At 42.5% G+C, this 27,514-nt stretch overlaps 1 protein-coding gene and 1 pseudogene across 1 annotated transcript; both read right to left on the bottom strand.

The window, feature by feature from the left end:
- Nucleotides 1-5,695: 5,695 nt before the first annotated feature.
- Nucleotides 5,696-14,687, bottom strand: LOC139625054 (integrin beta-1-like; annotated as a pseudogene).
- A 106-nt stretch (nucleotides 14,688-14,793) lies between these two features.
- On the bottom strand, nucleotides 14,794-25,983 carry LOC139625737 (serine/threonine-protein kinase H1-like). Its single transcript, XM_071485915.1, has 3 exons — nucleotides 25,718-25,983; nucleotides 23,554-24,268; nucleotides 14,794-15,631 (listed from the first exon to the last, which is right to left on the bottom strand). Exons 1-3 carry the CDS (start codon nucleotides 25,981-25,983, stop codon nucleotides 15,314-15,316), a joined length of 1,299 nt encoding a protein of 432 aa, XP_071342016.1. The 3' UTR covers nucleotides 14,794-15,313.
- Between the last annotated feature and the right edge of the window lie 1,531 nt (nucleotides 25,984-27,514).

The raw sequence follows: 27,514 nt of genomic DNA, 5'->3' as shown, positions 1-27,514 counted from the left end.
GTGTGTGTGCACTGCATGCAGCGAAAGGCTTGGAGACTGGCAGTCCGGGGTTGCATATTGAGATCAAAGGAAGCAAGTCAGACATCAACATCCGTTTCACACCCCTCCTCCTCCTCTTCCTCCTCCTCACCCTCTGTGCCAAACAAGCTGGACCAACTGCTGACAACAGTTCAGATGAAGAATGTTGTTTCATTGTGTTGCACAACAGGGATCCCGATTGAAAAGTAGATCTCTTTCCCTGGCTGCTATCACTGTTCTATATATTTTCGGGTTGACAACTGTTGTGATGGCACTCTTGTAGATGGAGTTGTCCATCTGCAACAGAGTGGAAACGTTTCATTATACAGGGATAATACTCATTTTGTGTCGTATTACTGCTGGTAAATGGAAGGCATTAGTGACCAAGCATAGGCTTTTCATTTTCTATTGTAATCTCGGCATAAAATTGTTTTTATGACATATGAATACAATGCTACATGCAGATTTTTTTTATATCTATGATGCCTTTCATAGCCTTTTCCTCTGCTTTCTCTGTACAACCTCTTCAGTACGCTCTTGTTCCATCATGTTAGATGTCAAAATGTCCCTGCACCAGTGTCACCAAGACAAATTCCTGCGTTTTCCTGCACAGCCTCTGACTGACAGGCACTGACAGAAGGATTTGTTTGGGCAGGGCTCAGCATGCTCCAGTGTCTCTGCTCCAGCTCTTTCTGGAAGCGGGCAAACTCCCTGCGGTCATGGATGCTGGTGAGTAGTTTCCATAGCAGCAACAGAGCCACACCCAGCATCAGAACAGAGGCAGATAGCACTGCGGTAATCAGGATCACGTTTGGACCCGATTGGCAATCTTAAGACACAGAGGAAGCCGTAGCTCTTTATCGCAAAACAGACTGTAGAGACTGATTCCAAATATTTATTTCAGTCCAAGCAGCACCAAGTAACTCTTTGGAGAAAAAAAAAGAATTACAGTGCACGGATGACTTCAGTATTATTAGAAGGTTGCACATGATAAACTGGTTTGTCAGCTTGTGTGGGTGCAGAGGGGACCATATGCAAAAAGGGTACTGATGCAAGAGACAAGCTTCTCTGCAGAAGCCCTGCTTTGTGATTCATTATTAGGATATACAGATGATCAATTTTTACATAAAAGAAAAATTCCCTGAGCAGCTGTAACTGGCAGAAGTTACTGAATTGTTCTGCTGTTGATGATGTATTGGTGCAGTCATGAAAAAAAAAAACAAAAAAAAGCAGAAACTCTGGTCTGCCTAGCTCGTTCAAGAGCCACATGAGCATGGATGGAGTCTTCCTTTTGTCCAGTGCTCAGCAGGAAGTGCACCCTGCAGCCCTCTGTGTGTACTTCCACGCACTTGTGAAGGCCTGAAGAGGGGGATACTGTTGCTAAGACACAAGCCTGAACCGGAGTGAGGTTCAGGTGGGACCACCTCATTTTGCACCCCCTCTGGAGTCAACCTCAGTGAGAAGGCCCTGCACAAGATGCATGCTCTGTGGAAAAGAATCATAACTAAACAGACTAAAACAGGATTTGGTAGGCAAGGCAATGAAAGTATATGAGGACAGCGAGGACAGAGCTCTTTCTCTTTCTGAAGACATTTGTGCTAGAACTCCATTTGAATGTTCACCTCATTTGCATGAACTAGAAAAAATCATTGTACCTGGGCAAGGTGCAGACGCTGGGGCAGGAGGGGCAAAGCTTACAAGTCTCAGAAGCAGTCGTTGTAGCAAGTGCAAGTGCCACAGTGACAGTCCCCTCTGCCAGCTCAAATCTGTCCATCCTGAGAAAGACAAGACTCTAAGCTGAGAGGGCACTCACATGCCTGACCGCTGAAAGCTGGAGGACATACAGGCACCCCGCAGGCACACCCGCCGTGCCCTAGTATGGTAAAACACGATCAAAGAAAAGAGATAATCACCTGTTGGATGATGTGAGCCATATTATTTCACAGTGGTTGTCTATGTATTGTCCACACCGCCACACCCCAGTCCTCAATAATGATCACAGCTGAAATCACTGCATTCACAGAGCTGCCCAAGGTAAGTACAGTTGGGCTTTTTTGCTCCTCTTGTGACACACACACACTTCCCGCAAACACACTCTCCGCGTCCACTGCACACTTCTGACACATTATCATGGCGACAAAGGTATGAGTCAACCACCTCGCCCGACTCTGCTTGATCGCGTTTCGCAAAAATGTTTCAAATCTCCCCTCTTCACACCTGTAACAGAGAAACAAATATCTGCTGCTTGATTCCACCCTGAATGACTTGAAATTAGGCCTGTTATCAAAATTGATGCCATTAAGCTACTTCACCTACCCGCATGCGCCACACTCCAGAGTGCCGTTGCCATGGCTACATGAAGGACTGCGTGGGACCATGTCCTTTTGACACGAGCACTCACATATGGGGCTCAGCAGGACCTCAACCTCTTCACTATAGCCTTGGGGCTTAATAATAACACAGGATGGTCTTTGTGAAGCAGTCACGCACCGAGGTGCTGCAATGCTTACACAGAAGCTCACCTAGAGGGGAGGTGAGAATTCCTTGAGCACAATTATAATGCTCCACTAATGAGGTAATCATAATTAGCATTACCACTGCCTCAACTGCCAATGGCCACATGCTAACAGCAGCACTTACACAATTCACCACACACAGAGCCAGCCACTCGGCTACACACCTCATCACCTGTGGAGATGTCGGAGCACTTCCTACCTTGTTCACCGTGCCTCAGCCTGTGGTCTTTACAGTGGGAAGTATAGGAGATGTGATAGCGCTGGGGCAGCTTGTGTTTATCCATAACAACCTCAGAGGTCAATAGAACAGTTAACCTCTTAAAGGTTACAATGTGTCAGCAGGCGACACACCTAAGGCTAATGACCTTTGTAGGCTAATGACCTTTGTTTATACACTGCTTACATTATACCCATCAACTATTATCTGCAGGATGTTGTGGGAGTTGTTGGAAAATAGTTCCGACTGCACATTTCGGAAGATGCTTTTAAAGCTCTGCAGCAGGGAAACAATATCCTTGACATGAATGAATACAGTGTGTGCTTATTGACAATATGTCATCTACTCTTCTGCTGTTGTGTATGCTGAATAGACTGTCGAAGCATGGATGCTGGAGTTGGTCACACTCAGAAATCACTACCTCTGCTGGATGAAGGTAGTCTTTGTGAAAGTGGTTGAATCTGATGTCGGCTTTGAGAGAAAAAAGTAAACACAACTCAAATGCTACCGCTTTTGATTGACCTCCACATGATAAATTGGAATTATATTCTATACTGTCAAGAAATCTCATGCAAGCCTAAAACCAACAGGGAATGGATCCAAACAAGTATTATCTGTGTGGTCAAAGCCCGTTCAAAAACTATTAAAAACACATCAGTGCACACTGTTGCACTGGTGACACATTCCTTCATTACAATGCCCTTGGGTCTTGTAGTTTCTTTTGAGTTGTCCATCCAAAATCCACTATTTTGCTGCCATAAATACTCACTAACACCAAATGTGGATTAATACGCCACTGAAAATAGTCCCCAGCAAATGCACTATTTACTCCAGCTTGAGTAATGTTTGCCAAAAACTAGAATGCTCAGCAATATATTAGTTAAGTATTATGTTGTTGGTTCTGGTCTTTTCATAGTATTTTCATGGTATTTTTTGACAGTAATAAAAATACAGAATATTACCAGGTATAACCCTGGATAGAACATGAGATGAAGTCAAACCCATGACGATTTTGTGGCAAAGAAGTTTTTGTATCTTGCATATTTCTTGGGAAAAGCTCCACAAAAAGGGTTCAAAAGGGAAACCCTTTCCATACGCTATATTGTAATTTAATGGCTGTACAACTGAGGTGTCACCACAGTAACTTTAGTTTATTTCCCTTACTAGTATATAAAAAATAACATTGCACTAAAGTATGCATTTAAGAAATAGAAAGAAAAAAAAACTGATGAATAATAAGTAAATAGAGATAGCCTTGTACCAGTGTGTGACATTTTTGGTGACGTGCATCCCCAAAGGATAGTCCTGACAGGGCAGATACAAAATGCAATGCATAACACTCAGGCCAGAATATATACGTGTAATCACTAGTTAAGCACGCTCTCCCTCTTCCCTCTATTGCTGTCCTCCCCCTTTCCCTCCCATCTAACAACTCTTTCTATCGCTCATTTCATTCACTTTCCCTGACACACTTTCCATTTCCTCCAAATAGATAAATAAGTACCATTCAGAGAGGAGCGACACCCGCATCTTGCACATTCATTTTCACATTTTCAGCCTTGGGTGGCCATTTAGTTTCAGACTGAAATAGATTAATAATTTATCTATATTCACTCCACCTGTCAACTGCCTAGAGTGCAATGAGGTCAAACACATAACACTCTCATGAGCCTAATAAAGGACCTATATGGGTGTCTCACACACAGGGACAAAGACATACTCGCACAAGCACATGAACAGGCACACATACGCATTCAAGCTCCCTCACACACAACCACCTATAGCCATCTCAACACAAAAACGCAGTGAGATTAAGAGATGAAAGCTTGGGTTCGGATTACTCCACACTCACTCCAGCTGTTTCCCATCAGGGTGTGCCTGTCAGCATCTTCTTTACCCAGGGTACTGTGCTGTTGATTCTGACCTTTAAATCACTGTCTTTGACTTCTGTCTGCAGCGGTATGCACCTCTATTTCGCTGGTAGGATTGCACACGGGAATCAATTTGGCACGCCCTGCAATAACTGGTCCATAGGATGAAAACTGTGTGCTCCTTGGGACCACAGCTAGCCAAATCATGCTATAAACAGAGGGAACGCACACTTAGCTGTGATGGCTTATTTTCCTGAGCTAAAGCTTTGGTTTCTGAATATAAGCATGAGATATCACATAGCTGCGTTAATTTCTTTTTTTCCACAAGGGAGATGGACTTGACCACTTCTGAATGTGCTGCTTAAGTGTTACCAAAGGAGCACTACACCGCAGATGAGGAGCAACATTATTCTCCCATTAAAATCACCTGTTTCTGTTCACCTAATGGGTGGAAGTCTGGTATTTACTCTGCTTTTAGCCCTGGTTTGGTTTCTGGTGACTCATGAGAAAAATATCTTGATCTTTACCTGTTGGATGTTCGACTTATTTTTATGATCAAAGGATTTTTGACCATTTCTATGTTTGTTATTGCTACATAGCCAATGTTAGTATCAACGTGTGTTTACTTACCAGTCTAGAAGAAATGTTGAGAGTTCAGCATCAAATTTCATTCCTTTACTCACCCACATCTGTCTCCAGCTGTGGAAAGCAACCCTCTTGTTTTACTTCTATTTCTAACACTTTTCTTCTAATGAAGTTAGCATGCTAACCAGCTAGCCCTGGCCTGTTTGGACCGTCTCATCACTTTCCAATACCGAGTCACTGTAGCATCCTGCCTGCCCCGCAGAAGAGGCGCCGCTCAGAGGGTGTATCACCTCTTTTCTTGTAAACGCAACAATGGCTGAAGCTCGTGGGAACACTGGTGACTAAACAGCTGGTAATGCTAATGTTGGCTAAATAGCAAAACTAAAAGCAAATTTACAAATCGCTCTTTTAATGAGAGCAATGAGAGAAAGTTCTGAAAACTAAAATGTTATTTTTGCTTGCACAAGTAGATTTGTTTTCTTGTTCACATATTCTTTCATCAGATTTTTGCTGATTTCAATAATAGTTTTCCAAAAATTTAGACTGTATTGGTGGTTGTCTGGTTTTCTTATTCCTCAAAGTATTGTTTAGGTATTGCAACTGAAATCCAGGTACTGGTACTAGAATAAAAAAAAGTTTCACCAATACCCAGCCCTAGATCTAAGTACTGTAGACCGACTGGCCTGATGATATATTTTGAGGGTTTATCACCACAAATGACCTCTTTCACTAAACACATACCCCAGCCATTTGATTAAGTGTGTGTTGATTAAGCATTTTATTATTTTGATAAAAACACACTGCTAAATGAAACTATCTAAGCTGAATACCAAACATGGAAATTTCTTTGGGTGTACACATTTTTATATGGGTGACAATTTCTATTGTTGGGAAACACAATGCCGCCCATCTCCAGCAAAGTGGAAGCCAGCATCAATAGAAAACACCAGCAGACAAGTCACATTCCTCCAACTGATCTCCTCCTGCAAGTGAAGAACATCAAACAATCAATGAGCTGCCAATTTGCAGTAAATAGAGCACCGTGACAGACATAAGTGTTTCTGACAGGCCTTTGCAAAGAATTACCTTTCTGCTTTTGTGTGTAATCAAATAACTGGAGGAGTAGCCTAATACTTTGCCGTCATGCTCTTTAGGGTTTAAATCTAAAATTTGTCATCATGAAATTATTAAAGTAAGATTTTCACTCATAATGAGTTTAAAATACACCCAAAACTGACTGGTGCTGTTTTCCAAAGGAAGCTTTGAATTCTAAAATGCCCCTCTCATCTATTGTCTGCAGTCTTTCCACTTCCTCCATACATCGCCCACTCAAACAAAAACAACAATCTCTGTGTTGCAGTCCTGCTCCCTGCTGGGCTTCCTCACATTACCTCACGTACAGGGGTTCCAGCCCTCCCTCTGGTAAATCGAGGTTACCAGAGATCCGCTGCTTCCCCACAAGCTCTGTGAAGAGGCTCCCGTTGGCGGTGAGGCTCAGGACGTAGTGGTAGGTAAAGGGAGGGGCACAAGGGCAGGGCTCTGCCCTCTTACATGCATTCCTGAGCATGTCCTCTGCAGTGCTGATGTTCTTCATCACCGTCTTGTCCACAAATGCACCAAAACCTTTAGGGGCCGGGATGAATTGGGGGGGAGGAAGAAGTATTGTAAAGTTTTGAGAAGTGATTTTGTGACTGAAGGGTGGAAAGTGAATAACTAATGCTTTCTCTTCTTTCAGCAGCTACCGGTTGTCCTTGAGCAAAGCACTTAATCCCCAATCGCTCCAGTGGTGCTGCTCAGTGGCAGATTATGAGTGTACCGGGCAGCTCCCAGGAGTGTAACTGTGTGAATGTGACACAAGGGTATTCCATAAAAAGGAGTATGGAGGTATAAAAAGTTAAGAAAAGAATTACTAGCCGACATTACTCATGAGAAGGAAAAGAAAACTTAGGCATTCTGAAGTCACTGGTAATATTCTCCGTCTGCTCTATAATGTCAGATCCACCAGGTAGTGCAGGTCTATGGGATAGTCCCCCACCTCAAAGCTCCCTTCACCTCAAAGCTCTGAGATTTGCCAACAATTGTAGATGTAGTCATTTTTGGGGGGAAATATAAAACCACAGCCACAACACTGAGGACATGTTGTAGGTATTTGTGGGGTGTTACTGTCTTGAGGAGGGCTATTTTTAAATTTGATCATTTCAGGCCAAAAACTGAATTGATAAAACAAACTGAAGACCTGCCTTTCTATCCTGGCTTTTAACTCAATTTTATTTGTTTATCTTTCTATTTATTTCTAAATTTTAAGCCCTTTTTTTAATGTCCTTTTTCTATTATTACTTTCTGGAATGTTTTCAATCTTTTAATACTCTACTTTTATTTCTGTTAATTTCTACTTTTATTTCTGGTTTTATCCACTTTAAAACATCTCCTCTCTTTTAGTGTTTTATTATTTTATCTCTGCTAATTTGTCTATCTTTGTTATTTCCTCATTCCCTGTTATTGTTGTCTTATTTTTTTTGATTGTTTGTTTTTATTTATTCATTAGTTATTTATTGATCTGTGTGTAAATGGGGGTTTCTCTGTGTGTGTATGTGTGGGTGTGAAGGGGCGGGGTGTTGTTTTATCGCTTTTATTCTGTAAAGCACTTTGTGTTACATTGTTTGTATGAAAAGTGCTATACAAATAACATTTGATTTATTGATTTGATATTTCTTGAGCAGAGTTAAATTCCTAATTTTAGAGGGCTTTAAAATAGTATTTAGACCACTGCATACTGAGATAAGAGTAACTAAATAGACTGATATGTAATGAGGTGATATATACCCAGATACAGATTCAAATTGAAATGCATCTGTAAAAAATCAGTCACAGCAAACAAATGACTCAATGTCTGTTTATGCATATACCATCTATCTATTGACTACTAGTATTATGACATTTCCCAGAAAGCCCGCTGCCTTTGTTTGTTTCCTGTGCCACTGCCAAAACCTTGAACTCAATTGATGCCTTTCTGTGGAAGAACAGTGTCACAGGAAATCACATCACCATCGCAATACCAAAACATACGCATTCCTGAGGCTGCATATCCTGTAGGCTGGGAAATGAGCTGTTCTTCACTCGCTGTACTTTTACGAGTTGGGTGTCGTTTACTCAATCTGAGTACCGAAGATAACTTCATGGTGAAATAAAAAAACCCAGTCAGCAGTAGTAAAATTCTCTTGTCATCTGGTTGAGGTTGGCTGATACATATTTTCTTACCGACACTGTTGGTGTGACAACCACCTGGCCTGAGGTGTGGAAGAACAGTCTGAAGCTGGAGTTGGGTGATCTGTCTGTGCCGCCATTGGTGTCTTTGTTCTTTGGGACGGAAGGTGATCTTTAGAAGGACAGTGGTCCCTCTGGGGTTCTCTAGGCAATCAGAAGGACAGCCCCTCCTCAGCAGTGCCCCGGCTGTGTCACAGCGCTCCCATATGTGCTGGCCCACTTCTCGAAAACTCTTGACACAGGTTTAGGGTTGAGTTCAACGCCTTATATAAACAGCCTCCCTTAAAAAAAGCGATTAAAAATTAGATATAGTTCAACAGCTAATTCTAAATGACATTACACACAATGCAGCTGTAGTGCAAAGTGGTCATTTGCATAAAGAAATAACAGTGATGCAGCGTATGACAGTGATATAGAGAGAGTGTGAATGCGATAATGAAAAGCAGGTTGTGTGTGTTTGTTTTCTCTTTTCTAATGGCTGCATCTTTCAATATGCAAATAAAAGTAATTAAAAATGACACACACATTCACCACTCTCATATATGATGGCCCATTTTAGCACTTGCTTTTATGGTGTTTGTATTGGGACAACACATCGTACTTATGCGACTGTTCGGCACACTGGTCTTTAACATATGTAGCACAGCAGGAACGTGTTTTTCTAGGTTTTAGATAATGTTCAGAACTAGATTCTCTCAATTTTGTAACATCACAACTCCCTGTCATTAGTTGTAATATATACTGGTAATTATCTTTGCATAGTATGATTAAACCTTGATTAAATTCTCCATTTCCCCCAACAGTTTTATTATTGCATAGTAGAAACTGCATGTAGTCAATTACACTCAAAGCAACCAAATTCTGCAAGGCTGGAGGGTGGGTCCTGGTGGGTGGGGCTTGGGGCATGGCTGAGAGCGGTGACTACTTGGTTGTGACATCACAAAGTTACAGAAGTCGTGATGGCTCGTTTTAAGGCTCAGTTTCAGAATACAGGCAGTGTGCATTTCTCTGTGGACTGAGGCTTCGATACTTTCATATTATTAACATAGAACCAAGACCTGCTTTATTATCAAAATATATGGTTAACTCCCTTTTTACAATATGGGACCTTTAATAAAAATAAATTAGCTCAAGGATTCATAGCCTTTCTCAATAAGCATCACTATGATAAAGGGACTGAATTGAAGAACTGAGAAACTTCTTTGTGCTCCCAAACAATACACAGGGTTGCATTAACAGTGATCCCTTTGAAAAAGTAGGTTGAGAGTATTTCTGAGGCCACTCACCTGCTCAATACACCAAGCACAGGGTAGCCTCATTGCCAGACACTCTCCACAGTTCCCGACCCCCTGACTTTGGCATTCGTGATCTGAATGGCCTGTGGGTGGAACGGAAACTGGCAAAAAGCTATACTTTCGAGCTGCATGAATGCACCATTTCATATCTACGTAGGTGAATTTTCTTTACACCCTCTGTTTTGGTATTGAAGTGTTCACTTGGGAAGCCACAGGGAGTTCCATCAGTTCAGATCAGCTTTTCTTCTCCACTCATTTTTTTGTTCCTTACACATGTAAATGAAATGTAAAACTCACAAAATCATCAATCATCACTGTCCGTTGTCAGTCACTTAGCAACAGTGCTCTCACAGCTGCCACTTAAAAACCACATACATATTGTACTTGATCACAAATTCCATTTGAAGGCAGCATGCAATCTGAACCGTACTGCATGTGGTCACACTGGAGGTCCACCAGCCACACTTGACATATGTACATAGCTGGACCACCTCCTTCACAGGCAGTAGACAAGTTTCTTCCAGTTCTATTTTCTGGCCACGTGATACCTCAAAGTCATTTAGTATCTTCAGAATCACATGGAAATTCTTGCCATATGCATATTTTACCTCTGACTTGTGGCGAGCAGGAAGGTGGGGGGAATATATCAGCTCCAGTCTGGCTCACAAACTGGCTGTTATCAGGATTAAACCTGTGAATCTTCAGTCACTACACCACACAGCCACGTTGAAGAAACACTTAAATACACCAGCACTGCTTGAGGCAAACTCATCAAGTTTATGTTATTTACATACACAAAAAGGCCAGTGTTATTTTTTTCATATCACACACTGTATGTCTCTATTTCAGAGGTATGTCAAGCAAACAATAGAACCTCTGGGACTTCTTCATCAGAACGCAAAAAAAAAAAAAAAAAAAGAAATATTATCTCAACCTTTTATTTTGTAGGCAAATTTGCTGAAGAGGAAGTGATTCTGTGGGCAACTGTTGCATTGTTCAGGTGGGGGTAGATTCTTTATTTGGACATTATGTGGGACTCTCAGTCTGATATTTTAAGGGCAGACAGCTGCCGACCACTGTCTTAAAGGAATGTTAATTAGAATACACTTGTTCACTTTCGTACCAAGAGTTAGATGAGAAAACCGATACCTTTCTCATGTTGGTACGTTAAATACGCAGCTGCAGCCAGCAGCTCATTAGCTTAGCTTAGCTTAACTTAGCACAAAGATTGGATGTGGTGACAAAATTCACCTACTAACACATCTAAAGCTCACAAAGCAATATGCATAAACAAAGTTTGTTGTAAATCAACCTTTATAAACCTGCATCAGAAATGAAAGTTTGTACACATTTAAGGATTTTTTAAACTTTGGACAAGAGGCAGGCTGTTTCTAATCAACTGCTAGCTGAAGCTTTCATTCTTATACACAGACATCCCAGTGATATTGGTCTTCTCATCTAACTGCCGGTAAGAAAGCAAACCTCTGCTGGACCCACAGAAAAGCAGTTACATTAAAATACCAATAGCCTTTTTTTGTGTAGGTTGTAGTGTTCCACAATGCCAACTGTTTCTTTAAATTATAATTTGATTCCAACCTGACTCCGTTTGTCAACCTGACACTGTGAGACTGAAACATCCAGCAGCTGTCCCATCACGTCTGAATCTACATTGCATTTCAAGCAGGGCCCCGAGGAGATGACAAGAGCGAATTTTGAGTGGCAAACAACTGGTGGGATCCAGGCTACAATCTAAATGAGAATTTCTGAGTAGGAAGAATAATGAGACAGTTTACTTTCATTGCATCCTCAATGAGAAAAGTATTGACCCACCTTGTGTTCCTGTGGCGTTGTATCTGCAGCACAATAACAGGACAGCAGCAACTAGCAGGTTCATCTGGCAAAAAAAAGAGGGAAAGCAATTTACCGACTGAAAATGTGGAGTATTCTTTCCTCTCAAATCATTAAGGTGGAATTAGAGTTGTAATTGCTGTTTAAGGAAAATCACCTCTACACCAGGCAGCTCACAAAAGATCCCGATGTTTGATCTACTGGGTGTTTGGTTTATACAATAGGAATAAGTGGCACTTAGACTGAATGATTCAACCTCATGGAAACAAACATGAGCTGGAAAGGGGGCGTCTTCCCCCTAGGGGAGGGATCAGTGGGTTCATATATACATCCTGTGCAGGACATGAGATGGGGGTACTCCACTACCACCACCACTACCACCGCTCTCTCCTTCTGTTATCCTCTTTCTTATAGCGGCCACAAGTGGATCTGCCGGCTTATGTCTCAGGGTCCCGAGCAGCAAATGATCTCCTCAAGTAAGGCCAAAGATAAAGAGAATAAGTCCTTGGTTTTCTGCTGAGAAAAGCTGGAGAAAAAGAAAAAGACACGTTCTGTTATACCCGTCCTCATATGGCACAGGGCTGGTGTTAGAGATCAAACGCTATCCCAGACAATCTTTGTCATGCTCTGCTTTCTCAATTGTTTGGCCGTGCTGACCACTGTATGAGACTAAAGCCACTGACGGAAAGATATTGACCCCAGTGCACACAAGCTAAATGAGATTTGAAGGGGCTTGGGAGTTTCCTTCGAGCACAAGCAGATCCAACTTCCTGCTGCACAAGGGAGAGGAGTCAAACAAATAATATGCAAGATGATCCACAGGTAATGGCAGATTTATTTGCATCCAGCTGGTGGGATTGCAGTTCATCCCACAGAGGAGCTGGTTCCCAGGGCTGTGCGGAAAATAAACTGCTGAATGATCACATAGCATCATAGACTAAAATAAGAGGATTATCTGCAGCACTCTGTTAAAGACTGGAAGTAAATATGCAGTGAATTTCCTTGAGATCAAGCAGCTTTCACTGCCCACTCTAAACCCACTGTAACTGCACAAGACAATGGAATTAGTCAGTGTGCGGAAGCGAGATGGACAATACACAGAGGCGACAGCTGGTTTGTTATTCCCTATTGAAAGATAATGGCTCTGAGAGCGGAACTGTAATAGTTAGGGGGAGGGAAAAAAAGACCTCTTTCCATTATTGCTTCATTTTGATTTAATTCAATTCAAATTTCCTTTTTTCAGTCTATGAGTGGAATTTTGTTTGCAGATGGAGTTTCAAATAAAAATGCAGAGCAAATCACTTTCTGCTTTTCCTTGAGCCTGCAGTCAAACATCATTTGATAACAGCAGATATGGAGTCAATGGCATAACAACGTGCAAACAATTTAGGAAAAAAAACAAAGTTCTCTCACAGGCACATGAGGCCTGTGGCTCACTCTAAAGCAAAAGTAGAACACTCACCAAAGCATAAAGAAAAACCAGGCACTGCTTGCTGCAGCAATTTAAGCAGATTTCCTCGTTGCCCACTAGCATTCCACTTTTACTGTGTTTTTCTCCTTCCTGACACATTACGTCCAACATACACCAGAAGTTCTCGTCCTCTTCCCAAAGGGACATTGATCTCAGGTCACTGAATTTGGGCGGCAATTGAGCGCCATTTACAACTCTCCAATGCTCCCTGCTGGAGGAACAATGCATGAGCCTCCTCCCATTGACATTATCTACATTTAGTATCACACTTTAGTGATGCACTAAACACAGCCTTAGGGGATCTGTGAGGATGAAGAGAACTCTGCAGCAGCTGGATTTTACCAGCTAATTAACAATAAGTAACGAGATTTACTTGCTCTGAACCACGCATTATTAGTGGATGAGCATACTCCATCAGATATGGTGGAAAGCTGAAACAAATATAACAAATTTCCCCATCCAGGTGAAGCCCATGAGGAGTGAAAAAGCAAGTAAGTGGACTTTGAGTTACAATACTTTCGATCAGACTAATATTTTGGTCAAACTATTATTTCCAGGGTCAAACATGAACTTTCTATTAACTAATATTAGTAACAGTAGCTGCCCCAACAACACAGTTAATTGATTGATTGATTGTATCATGATAAAAAAAACCAAAAAAAACCAAAACAAACATACATGCAGAGACTTAAAAACATCAAAAATTGCCCAGACTTGGCTGTGAATGGATGTTGGTGTGTTTCATCTCACTCATATCTCTCTTATAGACATCTTTCTCAGAGTGGGAAGATTGACAATTAATTTAGAAAAACATATATAAGCATATCACATTTTTATATGTATGTTGTTTTAATAAACTTGTGTATATACACTGTATAATAATTGTTGAGATATATGGTTGCAACTTGTTATTCGTAGACATATTTTTGATATATGTACATATACAAAGTTTACTATGGGTATTTCAAATATGTTATAAACATATATCTTCATATATGCCTAGGTGATAATAATAGAGGTGACATATATGGTGACATCACTTTTGATATTGGGACATATATGTGCTATATTACATTTCTGTATAGGTTCACATCCACCCTGCATCCTGGTATTGTATAACCCTGTGTGTGAATCCAGCTGCAGTACATGACTCGTCATCTGAAACCAAAGGCATTACTCATTAATGACTAAAACAAAAATAGGAAAAAATCCACACTATATAACGTGTGATATCATTAAACAAGATTGAACTTCACTGGTAATGATGTTTTGCATCCCACTTGCATTTTAATGCCCCCTCAGAACTTTCTTCCCCTTGTGTTGCACACTTGTATTACCATTTTAATTTAAAACTTCTCACCGTAAAAAAAGAGTTATTTTGAAAAAGCTGTTGTTTACAGCTTACATAATGTTGGAGGAGAGTGGAGAGCTGTTTAAATCCAGAGCTTCATTTTAACTTGATAGAGGCCTGTCACCAAATATCTGGATTGTGCTTTCAGTGGTTACACAGGACTGTGGGTGCTGCTATGTGGGAGGAGTGACAACAAAAGGAAAGACTGGGATGTATTTGCCTCTTTTTGCCTCAGAATGTAAGAAACTTAATCTTCCCACTGTTTGATGGTGGGGGTTGCAAATTCTATTTTAAAAAGAAGGTGGGGGGGGGGGGATCAGAGCGGAAGAAGCAGGTTTTCTTCTACTTTCACATCATCCTCGCTAAGATTAGCTCCCATTCCTCAAATGATGAATTTCTCATTTTTGGAATGAACGTCCTCACAGGCAGGTAATGTGGTGACTCATAATGATCTAGATGAGACCCTGAGCCCATTAGTCTGAGCTGTGTGAATAACCAGAGGCTAAAGACCTTGTGGAGGTGGACAGCACTGTCTCAGTATAAGCCTCGATCTCAAAACTGAAGGATATTCACTAACAGCTTAACTCGACCACAAGAAACTAATGGAAGATGGAACGAAGCCTTCAGGGGAGCCTGGGTTATTAGGGAAGCCTGACTGAAGTCCAGAGGAGAGAGGAAACTTTTTGTCACAACACCTGTCCCAGGCACTTTGGCTCCTTGTTTGGAGCTATGAGGTTTGTGATGGCCATACACTCTGAGCCGGGGCAGCTGGTCTCATCCCTTCATTACACTTCCCATGAATCTGAAGCTTCAGCTGGATGGCACCGACACTCCTGGAGCCCTTTGGCTGGATGTTATATGGCTCTCTGAGGCTGAATCAGTCCAGATGCTCTGCCCTGATGCTGCTCCTGTTTTGTTTTTTTTCTTTTTCTAATGACATTAGCTTTCCCAGGTCCCCGCTGTTGGCATCGCTGGAGCTTGCGGTGCTGCTTGCGCACCGGGAGGAGCTGCGTGACGCCCGCTGCCGGAGGTTCTGGGAAATAGATCGATGGAGGTTCCTCACGGAGGAGCTGGCTGCCATGGTGACCACCCAGGAGTGATGGATGGCTTGGTCAGCAGTCAGGCGGGTGGCGGAGTCCAACACCAGCAGGCGCTGGATGAAGTCCTTTGCCAGGTTGGACACTGAGGGCCAAGGCTGTGGAATAGAAGAAACAGAGCAGAGAGATTGCCATCAGTGTGAATATAAAAGCACTCACCCCAGAAGAGATTTCAATTCAACCTACACACACACTCTCTGCAAACTCGCAATCCTTTAAAAGTTCCAGCAAAGGAACACTATCTAGAGCAGGCGCCCGCACAGACTCAAAGCCTCTTCAAAGCAGGAAGCAAGATTTCATTCTAACACAGCAATAAAACTATGATCCCTGTGCTCTGCAGGCCTAACAAGCAGAACTAAACACAAAGGAAAGCTAAATGTCACTGGGCAAAGGCAACGGAAGCAGCAGTCTTGGCTGAATGAATGCGAAGCCTGGGAGGTAGGACAGCTCGGCTGTATGTGTGGGATTTGGGCGCATGTTTACTCTTAGCTGGCATTAGCTTCACAATAAAAGCCCCACCAGATGAGCCTCATTGGGATGTTTTGCTCTTTGTTAATTCAAAGAGCAAATTATTCCCCAAGTCATGACCCAAGATGACATTCAAGAACGCTTTGAAATCTGCCATCTTTGCAGCGAGAGAGATGACATCTTCAATCCTTATCATAATTCAGAATCATTAAATTATTCATCGTGGCTTTGGTTCTTTGTCATGGAGACAACACTGCACAAGCCTGCCTCAGGAAATGATCGACCTTTGTGCTTCCATCTTATTTTCATATAAAATATTACTGATACAGACATGGGATTAAACACTAGGTTAAAAAGATGGTCAAGACAACTGGTTATGGACACGTGAGAACCTTTATCAGTATCAAAAAGCAAACGTGTTCTTCTTTCTCTCCATGATGATTAGTTGGGATTGTTTGAATGAAGTCAGGTAATGATGCGCATAATTCAGAGACTGCCTCCTTAATCACTTCTATCTCAGTCTGTTGTCTTAAGATGCAAAAAGGGTTCCGCAGTCACTCAACAGTTAGCTCCGATCTTTCTCTACCGTGTCAGGCTGGCGGGAACAAAAGCTAAATACAGTCAAATCTGAGTGTGCAACATTCTCTCATTCTCCGCTCAACCTCGCACAGACTACATCTCACTCTTTAGGGAGGTCTCGCTCTCCATTTTAATCCTGAAATGCTTTTCTCTCTCCCCTTTTTTTTTTTTTTTTTGTCTTTCGACGAGTAATGACAATTAATCAAGCATGAAATTGACAATCGCGAGACTCTTGCCGGTGAGAGGAATTCAAAAGAGGCAGGGACTTGCTTATTCTCACAGTGCACCGAATGGAGAGAAGTGTGTGGTGTGCGGGCACGGCCCAGGAGGGGAGGAATGGGAGGGGGGGGCCTGCCGCCTGCCGAACGAGCCATAAAAAATGCTTCTCACTCAAACTTTCTTCTCATTGTGTTGTTATTTCACACCTGAGAGGCAGGCAGAGTGACACTTGGTTTCCCTGGGAAAGAGGAAAAAAAGGGTTTGATTGAGCTTCCACGACTAACAAGTCTGGCTTTCCTCTTCATCTGAGCACTGGCGGTGATTTGGCGAGGCTTCCCATTACCATACACATTTGATAGCAGCTGTGGCTAGCATTTCCTTTTGTCCTCCATCTGCAATGGTGGGAACACACAGGTTTTAGAGCAGTGGTCCCCAACTTTTTCCAGCTCATTGCCCACTTGAAAATCTCAAAAATATTGACAGCCCACATCTGACCCGTAATACCGAGGTCAAATAATGCAACAGAACACTTTTTATTTAAATGATAAAGACTGAACAGGACTGAACTGAAAGCAGTGGAAACTCAACTTTTCTTTTTTGTTTGATGGGCGAGAGATCACGTGTTGATTCGTCATCTGTCTCTTGACTCTCTTTATTGCCAGTTCTTCCTGTTGATAACCAGTTATCCATTTTGATTCTTCACTTTCTGTCATGGATGTAATCTTTTCGTGCACAGTCAGGCTGATGATGATCTGGTAGCGACTACATGAAAGTTCCTATCATTGGCTGACAATTTTTCTTTAATGATTAAAAAATTTTTTTTTTTAACATTTCAATGTAATGTTTGCTTGTCTTTTAAAAATATAATTACATCTTTTTACTAAAATTGAACTGTTTTGCAAATAATTTGTTGGCCCACTTGCAATACTCTTGCGCCCCACCAGTGGGCTATGGTACGGTGGCCCTGAGAGCTTAATGCACTGCAAATTAAGAAAACACATGCGTGTAGACAAAATATAAGAAAATTCAGAAAACATCTTCATCAATTTGACAACACGTGTGCTGCAAAAATTCACAGCACAACAGAAGTGTTTACAGTGGACAAGAATAAAGGGCTGAGGAGGTTGTCCCTGTGGCTGACCTGGTGTCCCATGAAGGTGTAGTCTTAATCACAAAGACCATAGGTTCTAGCTCCTTGCTGCATGTCATCCTCACTCTCTCCCTGACTTTCCTGTTGCTACTGGAACAAGTAACTTTAAAAAAAAAAGTGATGAACTGCCTAGGATGCACTTGCATGGCTGTATTATAACACAAATATCATAATACATCCTTGAACACTTGTTGTTCAACGCTTTTACCTTCAAAAGTCACAAATCATTGAACAACAAATCCCAGCTAGGTTCATTACTTTTTAGTGTCCCCTGGAAACACTTCCATTGTGTTGTGAGCTTTTTCAGCATGTGGATGTGCCCATGTTTTGTCTATTTGCATGTATTTTCTTAAGCTGCAGTGTATTGATCTCTCAGGGCCACCGTACCCTGCCCCCACAGATTGTAAACCACTGTTTTTGTGCATACTGGCTACATGCAGGGTATGGTAAAGCTATGTCTAGGTGGGAATGATGCCGAAAACATCTTTTGAAGCCAGAGCTGAGATGTGATGTGACTGTGTTGTCCTGGAAGCGAGCCACCTGCAGGAAGTTTATCTCCCTCCCTTATTTCCAACATTTTTCACGTCAAAATACACAAAGGCTTTATTGGGTTTGGAAGAAGGTGGTGTTATACATCACTGTTGAGCAGAGAGGTAGCCATAGAGGAGGGAGGTAGAGGAGGGAGGGGGAGACAAGTGGTGTGGCATGAGCAGTGGAGAAACCTACAGGGCTTGGCTTATTGAGCAACATCTTGTTAGAGTGAATGAGAAGCTCCGCCGACTCTGTTTGCGGCGCGCTACATCTTTACCTGACAAAGCCCTAATTGCAACAAATGAAGAAAACGCTCGAAGGTTGGATTAATGTGATCATGAGGATAATGCACGTTTGAGTAATGAACTACTCCACACGAGAGCCCCCACCCCCGCCGCCTCACAATTTACTCAAATCTGATTCACCTGGCAGCATTTCTTGAGCAAGAAGGCCAAGTTTAAATATGCCTCATCATAATGGGTCCAAACGGGGGGGAAAGGTGCCTGTCGCTAATTCAGGTGAAAGTCACAGCTAAGCCACAGTAATCACAATATCGATACCCGGATGCAGGAGAGATTGGGCTGTCATGTACAATACACTGTGGCCAAGTGGAGGGTGGGTTTGTGTTCGCACAGTGCTCACTAGGGGGCAGACTGGACTAACTCTTACCCAGGTTTCCCTGCTGCTGCTGAAAGATGCAGATGTTTTGGGCTGGGTCAGGAAAGTGCGGCTTCAATAACACAGCAGCAGAATGCAGAGGAGGTTACTGGGCTGCCGTCTAGCCTGAACTAATGCAAGGATTTGTGCTTTACATACAAAAGGCTGCCATGACAGGGGCACACACACAGACACACACACACACAGAGACACACACTTAGACTGAAATCCACTCACACACATCAGATGAGATGCCCTGATTCTGTGCGAGGGACACGCTCCGTCCTACATGCAGCAAACGGATTGAGTGATAAGGTGCAAAAATCCCTCAAGGCTACACCCGTTCCTCTCCTCCCTTCTTTTGCTTCTTACCAACCTCCTCCACCCTGCCATCCATCCCCGACTCCCACCGCCCCACCCCTACCTTCCTCTGCTCCCCTTCCTCCCTCCCACTGGTGAGTAAATGCATGAGTGTGAGTCTGCACTACAGGTCTTCGGGCCAAGGGCTGTTGCACCTGTGGGGGGAATGTATGCACGGTGTGTTTTTTTATATGGCTGTGTGTGTGTGTGTGTGTGTGTGTGTGTGTGTGTGTGTGTGTGTGTGTGTGTAAGGAAGGGGCAGAGGATACCAGGGGAAACAGAGGGACCCAGCTAGTGGGCAGGTGCCAGCGGCTGTTTGCATTTCTGAGTGAGTCTCACCTCCGTTTTACTGCTGAAACCCCCATCAGCCCACCCACACACAAAACACACACACACACACACACACACACACACACACACACACACACACACACACACACACACACACACACACACACACATCCCCGCACATAAACACACGCACACATTTTCTCCATGTCCTTATTCAGTTTCAATAAACACAAAAGGTTACCGATACTTTTGGAGGAATGTTTGTAATTGCAGCCCCTGTGAATTCATTTGCATAGACTATGAGAAGAAGAGAAAAATCTTTATACGTCCATCTGGAAAAATGATAGTACCTGAAACACACACTGCTTTGTTGAACGCTTATTTCTTATTTCTTCCAACGGCAATATTCTACAGTCTGCTGTTAATGATATATTACATAACTGTTCAAAGGTATAAAAGGACTTGCGGAGCCTTATTTATTATTAGAAAGCAATTTATTAACTCATATTTAACTGTACAGTGAAAACAAATAAACTATATCAATTTTATATTCCCATTTCCCCATTTCCCTCTCTGTTTACCAATGCTATCATCATCTATATGTCCTTGTTATGGAACTCCACAGTAATAAGCCATTTCTTTTTTTTTTTTTTTGGTCATTGCAAAGCCGCAGAATGTGTATTGCCACCAAATCCGGAGAATAGCCTATGTTTATATATGGGGGCATGGTGGCTCAGTGGTTAGCACTGTGGGTTTGAATCCAGCAGCAGGTTAAAGGTGCAGGCACATTAGCCTCCCATTTAAAGGTTCTGTAAATGATCATCACTGTCACTAGATCTCGCACTCGACCACCAGTGTCTCAGACCAAAACAAACACTTCGTCAGCCACACCTCTGGCCTCTGCTCGGCCACCATGGCCAGTCCACCTGTGCTGTGGTCTCATCTCTTTCTTTATAGCAGCTTTTTTAGTGGAGGAGATTCTGGAAGGTCGCTTTCATCTTAACGCTGTTGCTTTCACCTGAATACTGCACACTGCATTGTGTCAGCTCGCATGTGGGCGGTGCCTGTGTTTTCACTTTTCACTTTTTAACAGGAGGGACTCAAATGCGTGCAATATGCACTAACATGCACACGTTCCCAAATCGGTTACCAAAACAGAGAACAGAGAAACTCACAGAGAAACTTACAACACATACAAAGGGGGTGTGACTTCCTTCTGTGCTCAGGACACCATTACTCCACTATATCTTTACACAGAAAATAATTGTTTACTGCTATATTATAGTTTAAGATGGAGGATCCAGCCTGTGTTGCCATTACTCTTCATAGTATACCAGTCATTGTGTGTCATTTTGTGGATCGCTGTGTCATTTTGCTCAATTGTTGGACAGCTCATTTCAAATCAGACTCTTCAAGTCGAGTTTAATATGTGGAGGGAATTGCTCAGGCTGTTGAAACTGTTCTGGTCCAATAGAGAAGCACCCTTCTGAATGCAGTGAAGAACCCTTGAGATGATAGAGGATACTTTGTGGATACTTGTGAACCTTTGTCACACATTACAACATTATTATCACAGTATGTGTGTGTGTCTGTGTGTGGGTGTGTGTATGACTGTGTCAGTCTACTGGAGAGGGTGGAGACTTGCACATGACAGAGAATAAGCGTCTTGTAAACACACAAATGTGATTGATGGCTGATCCATCAAGCCCCTGGACCGCTACTCAGCCATGTATGATGTCTTCATTTTGTCATCACATGAATTTACAGATTGATGACTTTACTGTATCTCACTAGGATGTAAGACTGTATATTTAAGTGTGTTGATTCCCCTGGATTTCTCTCCACCAGTGTGGCCTACATATGAGCTGTGTCGAAAGCCACCATGAAAACGTGAAATAAGCCCTTGCATAAACTCTAGAAGGATTTTTGCGCTATTGTTCAGTTGGTGGTCAGTGCAGCGGTAAACACAGGGATAATAGTCCAGGGCCTATGTAAGGGAGCCTCTTGTATGCCAGACTAAAATGTCAAACTGCATCCCTGAGAAATGGGCCAGGCTTAAAGCCCAGTGAATAATCCAGCCTTGGGTGTAATCAGCGTGAAAGAACAAGCCCAAACTCGCCACTGAGCTCGACAGAATAGGCTGTTAAAAATACCCACTTCAGTCGTGTGACAGAGGAAACAGGAAGAAAAAAAAACAAAAAAAAACAAAACACGGAGGGTCCTCTCTCCCCCATTTCGAAGTATTCTCAAAGAGCCAAACCAAGCAGAAACTCGATACACCACAACAAACTTTCGTATATCCCTTCATGTGCTTTACAATGTTGGAGAGAGGAAGGGATGAGAAAAAAAATACACCTTGTTACCTTGTTGAATTCTATTTATACTCAGCAAGGATAGAATAATGGAGCTATTTCTGGTACAGCAGTCATAATAATGATTATGGTGTGACTCAGTCTTGTGCAGCGGGTAGATGCAGCAGCCATATGTGAACAGATGTGATAATTCAAAAGCATGCACATGATACACAACACAACCAAGTCAGACTGTATCATCGGGGAGAGGCGGCGTGTCAGGATGGAAACGGCAGATGGGAGTTTTACTTAACTGTCAGTCAGCCAAATAACTACAACCAACTTCTCTGGCTGAGCTGTGCTCCCTAGCTTCTGGTTAGCACCCACAACACCAAGTTTCTGACAGAAAGTTTTCATTCTGACCACATGACAGATGGTGGGAATTCTGTGGAGTGAAGTCTGTCAAAGTTGCACCACTAGAAGCAGGGGTCAGTGAGCATTAAGAGAATGACAATGTCCACCTTTCTATGAGAGAATATTCCTGAAAAAAACCCAAGCTTGATCAGCATGTGTCTGCTGCACGAGCCAGAGTTTTGACTCTTTGTAAGCATAGACACAGAGGCAGGACAGAAGCCCGTCCTCACAAGGCGATGGTCCTTTTAAACTCGATGTTGCAAAAGAAGCAATGCTTGGGTTATTAAAAAGATCAACTCTGCATGTGATTCAGTGAGAGCAGAGGAGCAGAATCTCCAGAACTGAACCTGTTTTTAAAAGCGGCACCATAAAAAGCTACGGCTCCCTGGTTCTGTCTATTGTCCGCAGATCACTACACTGGCTTCAAGTTTCTCAAAGGATCAACTTCAAAATTGTATGACTTGCCAACAAATCACAGTGAATGGTTTAGCCCAGAGATCCTTCTCAGATCTCCTGACCCGGTGCGAATCCTTCAGACCTCTCAGGTCGGCCGGTTCAGGCTCACTGGTTGTGCCTACAGTTCAAACTAAACATTGTGAAGCTTCCTTTACTTTCTTTGCTGCTACTACTTTCAAGTCCAAGCTCAAAACCCACCTGTTTACCACAGCTTTTAATTAACACTTCCTCTGTGTGTGCTTCTATTGTGTCCTCATTGTAAACATATTGTTCTCATTCTCATTGTAAAGCACTTTGTCTTGCCTTTGTGTATGAGAGGGGCTTTATAAAGAAATTTGCTTTGCCCTGCCATTGAGTTGTTGAACTAGCTGGATGTGCAACATGCCCATACATCACCATGACCACTACACACTTAATTTCTGCCTTGCTACTATATGGAGTCCACTAATGTTGGCATTGGATATAAATTGTTGGGTGCAGAATCATCCAATATGCATGTATTTCCAAGTGATTCTGAGCACAATATTAAAATTATCTTTGCCCCTACAGCTTCAATTTGATAGCAAGAAATACTCACTGTGCATATGAAGCCCAGTAAACTTACATCTCCATGGAAGCTGTATTTTCCTCTCACTATGGATCTGTAGAGCCGTGTGCGACTGTCGTCCTCAAAGGGCATAGATCCACTCAGCACGATGTAGGTGATCACCCCCAGGGCCCACATGTCCACCGCACAGGTGTAGGGTTTCCTAAGTAACACTTCAGGGGCCATGTACTCCGGTGTTCCACAAGTGGTTCTGAGGGACCATGATGTCTGATCTCTGCAGTCGCCCATGTCAGTGTCAGAAACCTCAGCCCCTGTGCCTGTGCCGCCAAAGGTGGCCAATCCAAAATCGGTCACCAGCAGCCTGGAGTCAGCCCCGGGGTGGTAGTACAGCAGATTCTCAGGCTTCAAATCTCTGTGGGTGATGCCCAGATTGTGCAGGTATCCCACCCCAGTGAGCACCATCCGGAGGGCCTGGGTGGCGTCCCGCTCTGTGAAGTGGCCCTTGCTGACAACACGGTCCAACAGCTCCCCACCTGTTGCCAGTTCCAGCACCATGTAGACCCGCTGTGGAAACTGAAACACCTCGATCAGCTGAATCACATTAGCATGGCTCACCCTCTGTAGCACTGCCAGCTCTGACGCGCACACCTCACGGCCCTCTGGGGCCTCTACCTCCATCATTTTTATGGCGAAGGGCTGGCGAGTCGCCCTGTGCTCCACACGCACAACACGGCTGAAGCTGCCACGACCGATCAGAGCCTTGATGTCGTATCTGACAGGGCAGAGGAGGAAAGATGACTCATTACAGCATAACTATCTCATGATACACTGTTGTAAAGCACTCACGTCTCTCACTGCAGCTACAGCCCTGATGTATGGGAGGGTATCTGTATGCTGTTTAGGCCACTGCGGCAGAGTCAAATCCATGCAAGTCTGATTTACAGATGAATATGGCAATACTTTATATAAACTGTGACTAATCAGATGTGGAGGGGGACATGCAATTCTCTTAAGTGACATCAGTTCCCTTGCTTTAATTGTTGCTATGTTTTCATCTGACAAGTACAGGAAGGCAGTCTGTAGGTATTACAGGGCCTCTCAAAGATATGTCTGCTGTTACTGCTAATAAAGTCGATTGCACAAAGGTTGGTGGTTGGCTGACAAGAATGAGAAAGCTGGTGACATTAAGAAGCCTCCCATGAGTAATTGGAAGGCACTTAATAAGTCACATCACCTCGCATTGTGTTGCGAAAGATCTATTTTTGAATGTCTGTTAAAAACTGGCTGCTCACAGAGCTGAGATGATATAACTTGTTAACAGTTCATCATTTCTTTCTTTTCTTTTTTCCCCACTTTCTTTTTTTTTAATACAGCAAGTTACTTGACAAAATCAGGTCGCTCCACCAACATCAAGTATGATTAAAGCAGCATGTTTTTGTTGACAAAAAAAATAAAGTCTTCATGATTTTAATTATTTATTTGTCTTTTCTGGGATAAAGGCTAATTTTAACATAAGTGACACTGGCAAAAATATTATTAAAGGTCCCATATTTTATGAAGTCAGACTCCCATGTCTTTTGATTATAAAGCAGGTCTAGGTTCTGTATTAATACTGTGAAAGTATCAAAGCGCTCTGTCCACAGAGAAATGCACACAGCCTGTATTCAGAAACTGAACCTTAAAATGAGTGGTCAGGACTGCTGTAACTTTGTGATGTCACAGCAAAGAACTCTCAGACATGCCCCAAACCCAGCCCACCTGGACCCACCATCCAACCTTGATTTGGTTTCTCTTCATGTTTACCTGAAATCTTCTGTATTTTTATTCGGTCAGAAAACAGTCAGCCAATTCTGATTGGCTCACCAACCTGTTGTTACCAGAGCTCCAGAGAGAAGCCTGAGAGAGGAGATGTAAAACTACACTGAGATGGTTTTTGGTTCTTAAAATCACAGATGTATTTTCTGATGATGTCAACACTTCAAATAAAATATAGGAAAAATGTAAAATATGGGACCTTTAACAGACACTTTAACTGCACAAATAAGCTATGTTATACTATATTATTCAAGACATTATAGAATTCAAGGACATATTACACATTAAATAAAAATATTACATTTTCATTTCAAATGATCTCAGCTTTTTAAACTTGTTTTACCAGTATATATTAGTATATTCTTAGTGTATTGATATTACTTGAATCCTCACTGTAAACATTTACCTTGCTGTCACACGTGGATCAAACTTGTCCTTATACTTGGCAACTTTGTCCTGTTGCCGTCCATCTCTAAGTATCAGCTGTTGACTGTTTGATGGCGGCTGTCGATTCTTGACCCTCGTGGAAAACCATGCATCCTTTTGCTTCTCCAGACACTTCCTTGGCTCATCGTCATCATGTGCTTTGCTGAAGGCCACAAGTGATTGCACCACACTTACATAACTCTTCTTGGATGCCTCAGGCAACACCTTACCGTTCCCACAGCCCATCACTCAGATGGAACCAACCATCACCACAAAAAAAAATCCCTGGTTCTGCTGTAACCTGAAATGCAGCGTGAAACTGAGAACAACAAGCCAGCATGGCAGTGGCTTTCTTATGTGTATGCAGATAAGCGTGAATGTCAGGTGCTACTCTGAGTGTGTAAACAGCGGCACCAGATCCCACCCACAAGCAGGTTGGAAGCTGGCAGGTGTGTGAACCCACACTCTCACTCATTTGTGGTAAAAGTGTCACGTAAACAGAAGTTGTTTTGAAGCTATTGTCACTCCTTGTAGAGCCGATTACCACAGTGATAGCAGGCAACAGAAGTATTAGTGTGGAAAGGACCCCCAACAAAGTTTCCAGTCACAAACCAGTCACATGGTAACATAACAGAAAAGCTATATCATATATTCCTTAAATGATTTATAATGCTGTGTAATTGACTTCCTTGGCAGTAAAATGTCTACAAGTTACTGTGTTCTCTATAAAGCAAAAAATATTTATGTCCATTGGGAGTTGCATTTAGACAGTGCAACAGAACATTTAAGAATTTTTGGGTGAAACATTCCTTCAATTATGCATCGAGAGTGCAATCATGTCAACCAACATATGCCAGACTTCAGAGAAAAAACAAAACAAATTTATGGTAAATGATTCAAATTTGGGCCAAAATTTAACAGACACCTCTCTGGCCCATGACCCACCCCTCCACCAAGTTTGGTGGAAATCAGTTGAGCACTGACTAACAAACAAACATAACACATTCACTGGCCCCAACATCCAGTGGTGGACAGACATGTGCTTGACTCTGTTTTTAAAGTGTTTATAGTTTATTTGAGAACTATTATTTTTATGTTGATCAACATCTTTAGTTTATGGTTTGTTTGCAGAGGGTACTCCAGGAATTTAGTGTTGCATTCTCATAAAGTAATTTGCCTCACAAGATACAGAGGCTGATATATCCTGATTATTTGCTCTTAGTATATGGGTCAAGCTCCCAAAACACTGAATCCTACATGGAAAGTTCCATCCAGAGCCACAGTGGAGATCATCCACTGTTCTCAGTACTCCTGACGAAGAGTGAACTGACTTCATGTGTTAAAATACTGCCCTTAATTCTTACAGTTACACACTCAACATGCCAGCACAGCATGTAACACTAAAATTAAAAATATAGTTGATGAAATGAAGTTTTGGAGATGTGCTCTTTCTAGCAAAACCATAGGACCTTGGAACGGCCCACAAGTCTTGTTTTTGCTTTTGACCCAAAGGCAAAGCACCCAACTGTACATTTGTAAAAAAGCATACTATGTTTTGTAATTCACATCTATGCCCACTGCATTTCTCACGGAGTCCAGAGTGTGTGTCATTGTGCCACGGGCTAATGCAGAAAGTATACATGTTCACTGTATTGTTTGTATGGTTGAGCACAGTACATTTCATACAGTGTCCCTGTCAAGCCTGTGACTGGTGCTAAACTACTTTTTCTATTTTCTGCATTATGTTGTGCTGCTGTCATCATGTGTTCATGATCTC

This window comes from Trachinotus anak, unplaced genomic scaffold (assembly GCF_046630095.1).
Source record: "Trachinotus anak isolate AG129_WGS33_773 ecotype Australia unplaced genomic scaffold, CSIRO_AGI_Tana_v1 ptg000009l, whole genome shotgun sequence".
Taxonomy (NCBI): Eukaryota; Metazoa; Chordata; class Actinopteri; order Carangiformes; family Carangidae; genus Trachinotus; species Trachinotus anak.
The sequence above is the reverse complement of the archived record's forward strand: the minus strand, read 5'-3'. Positions and strand labels throughout refer to the sequence as shown.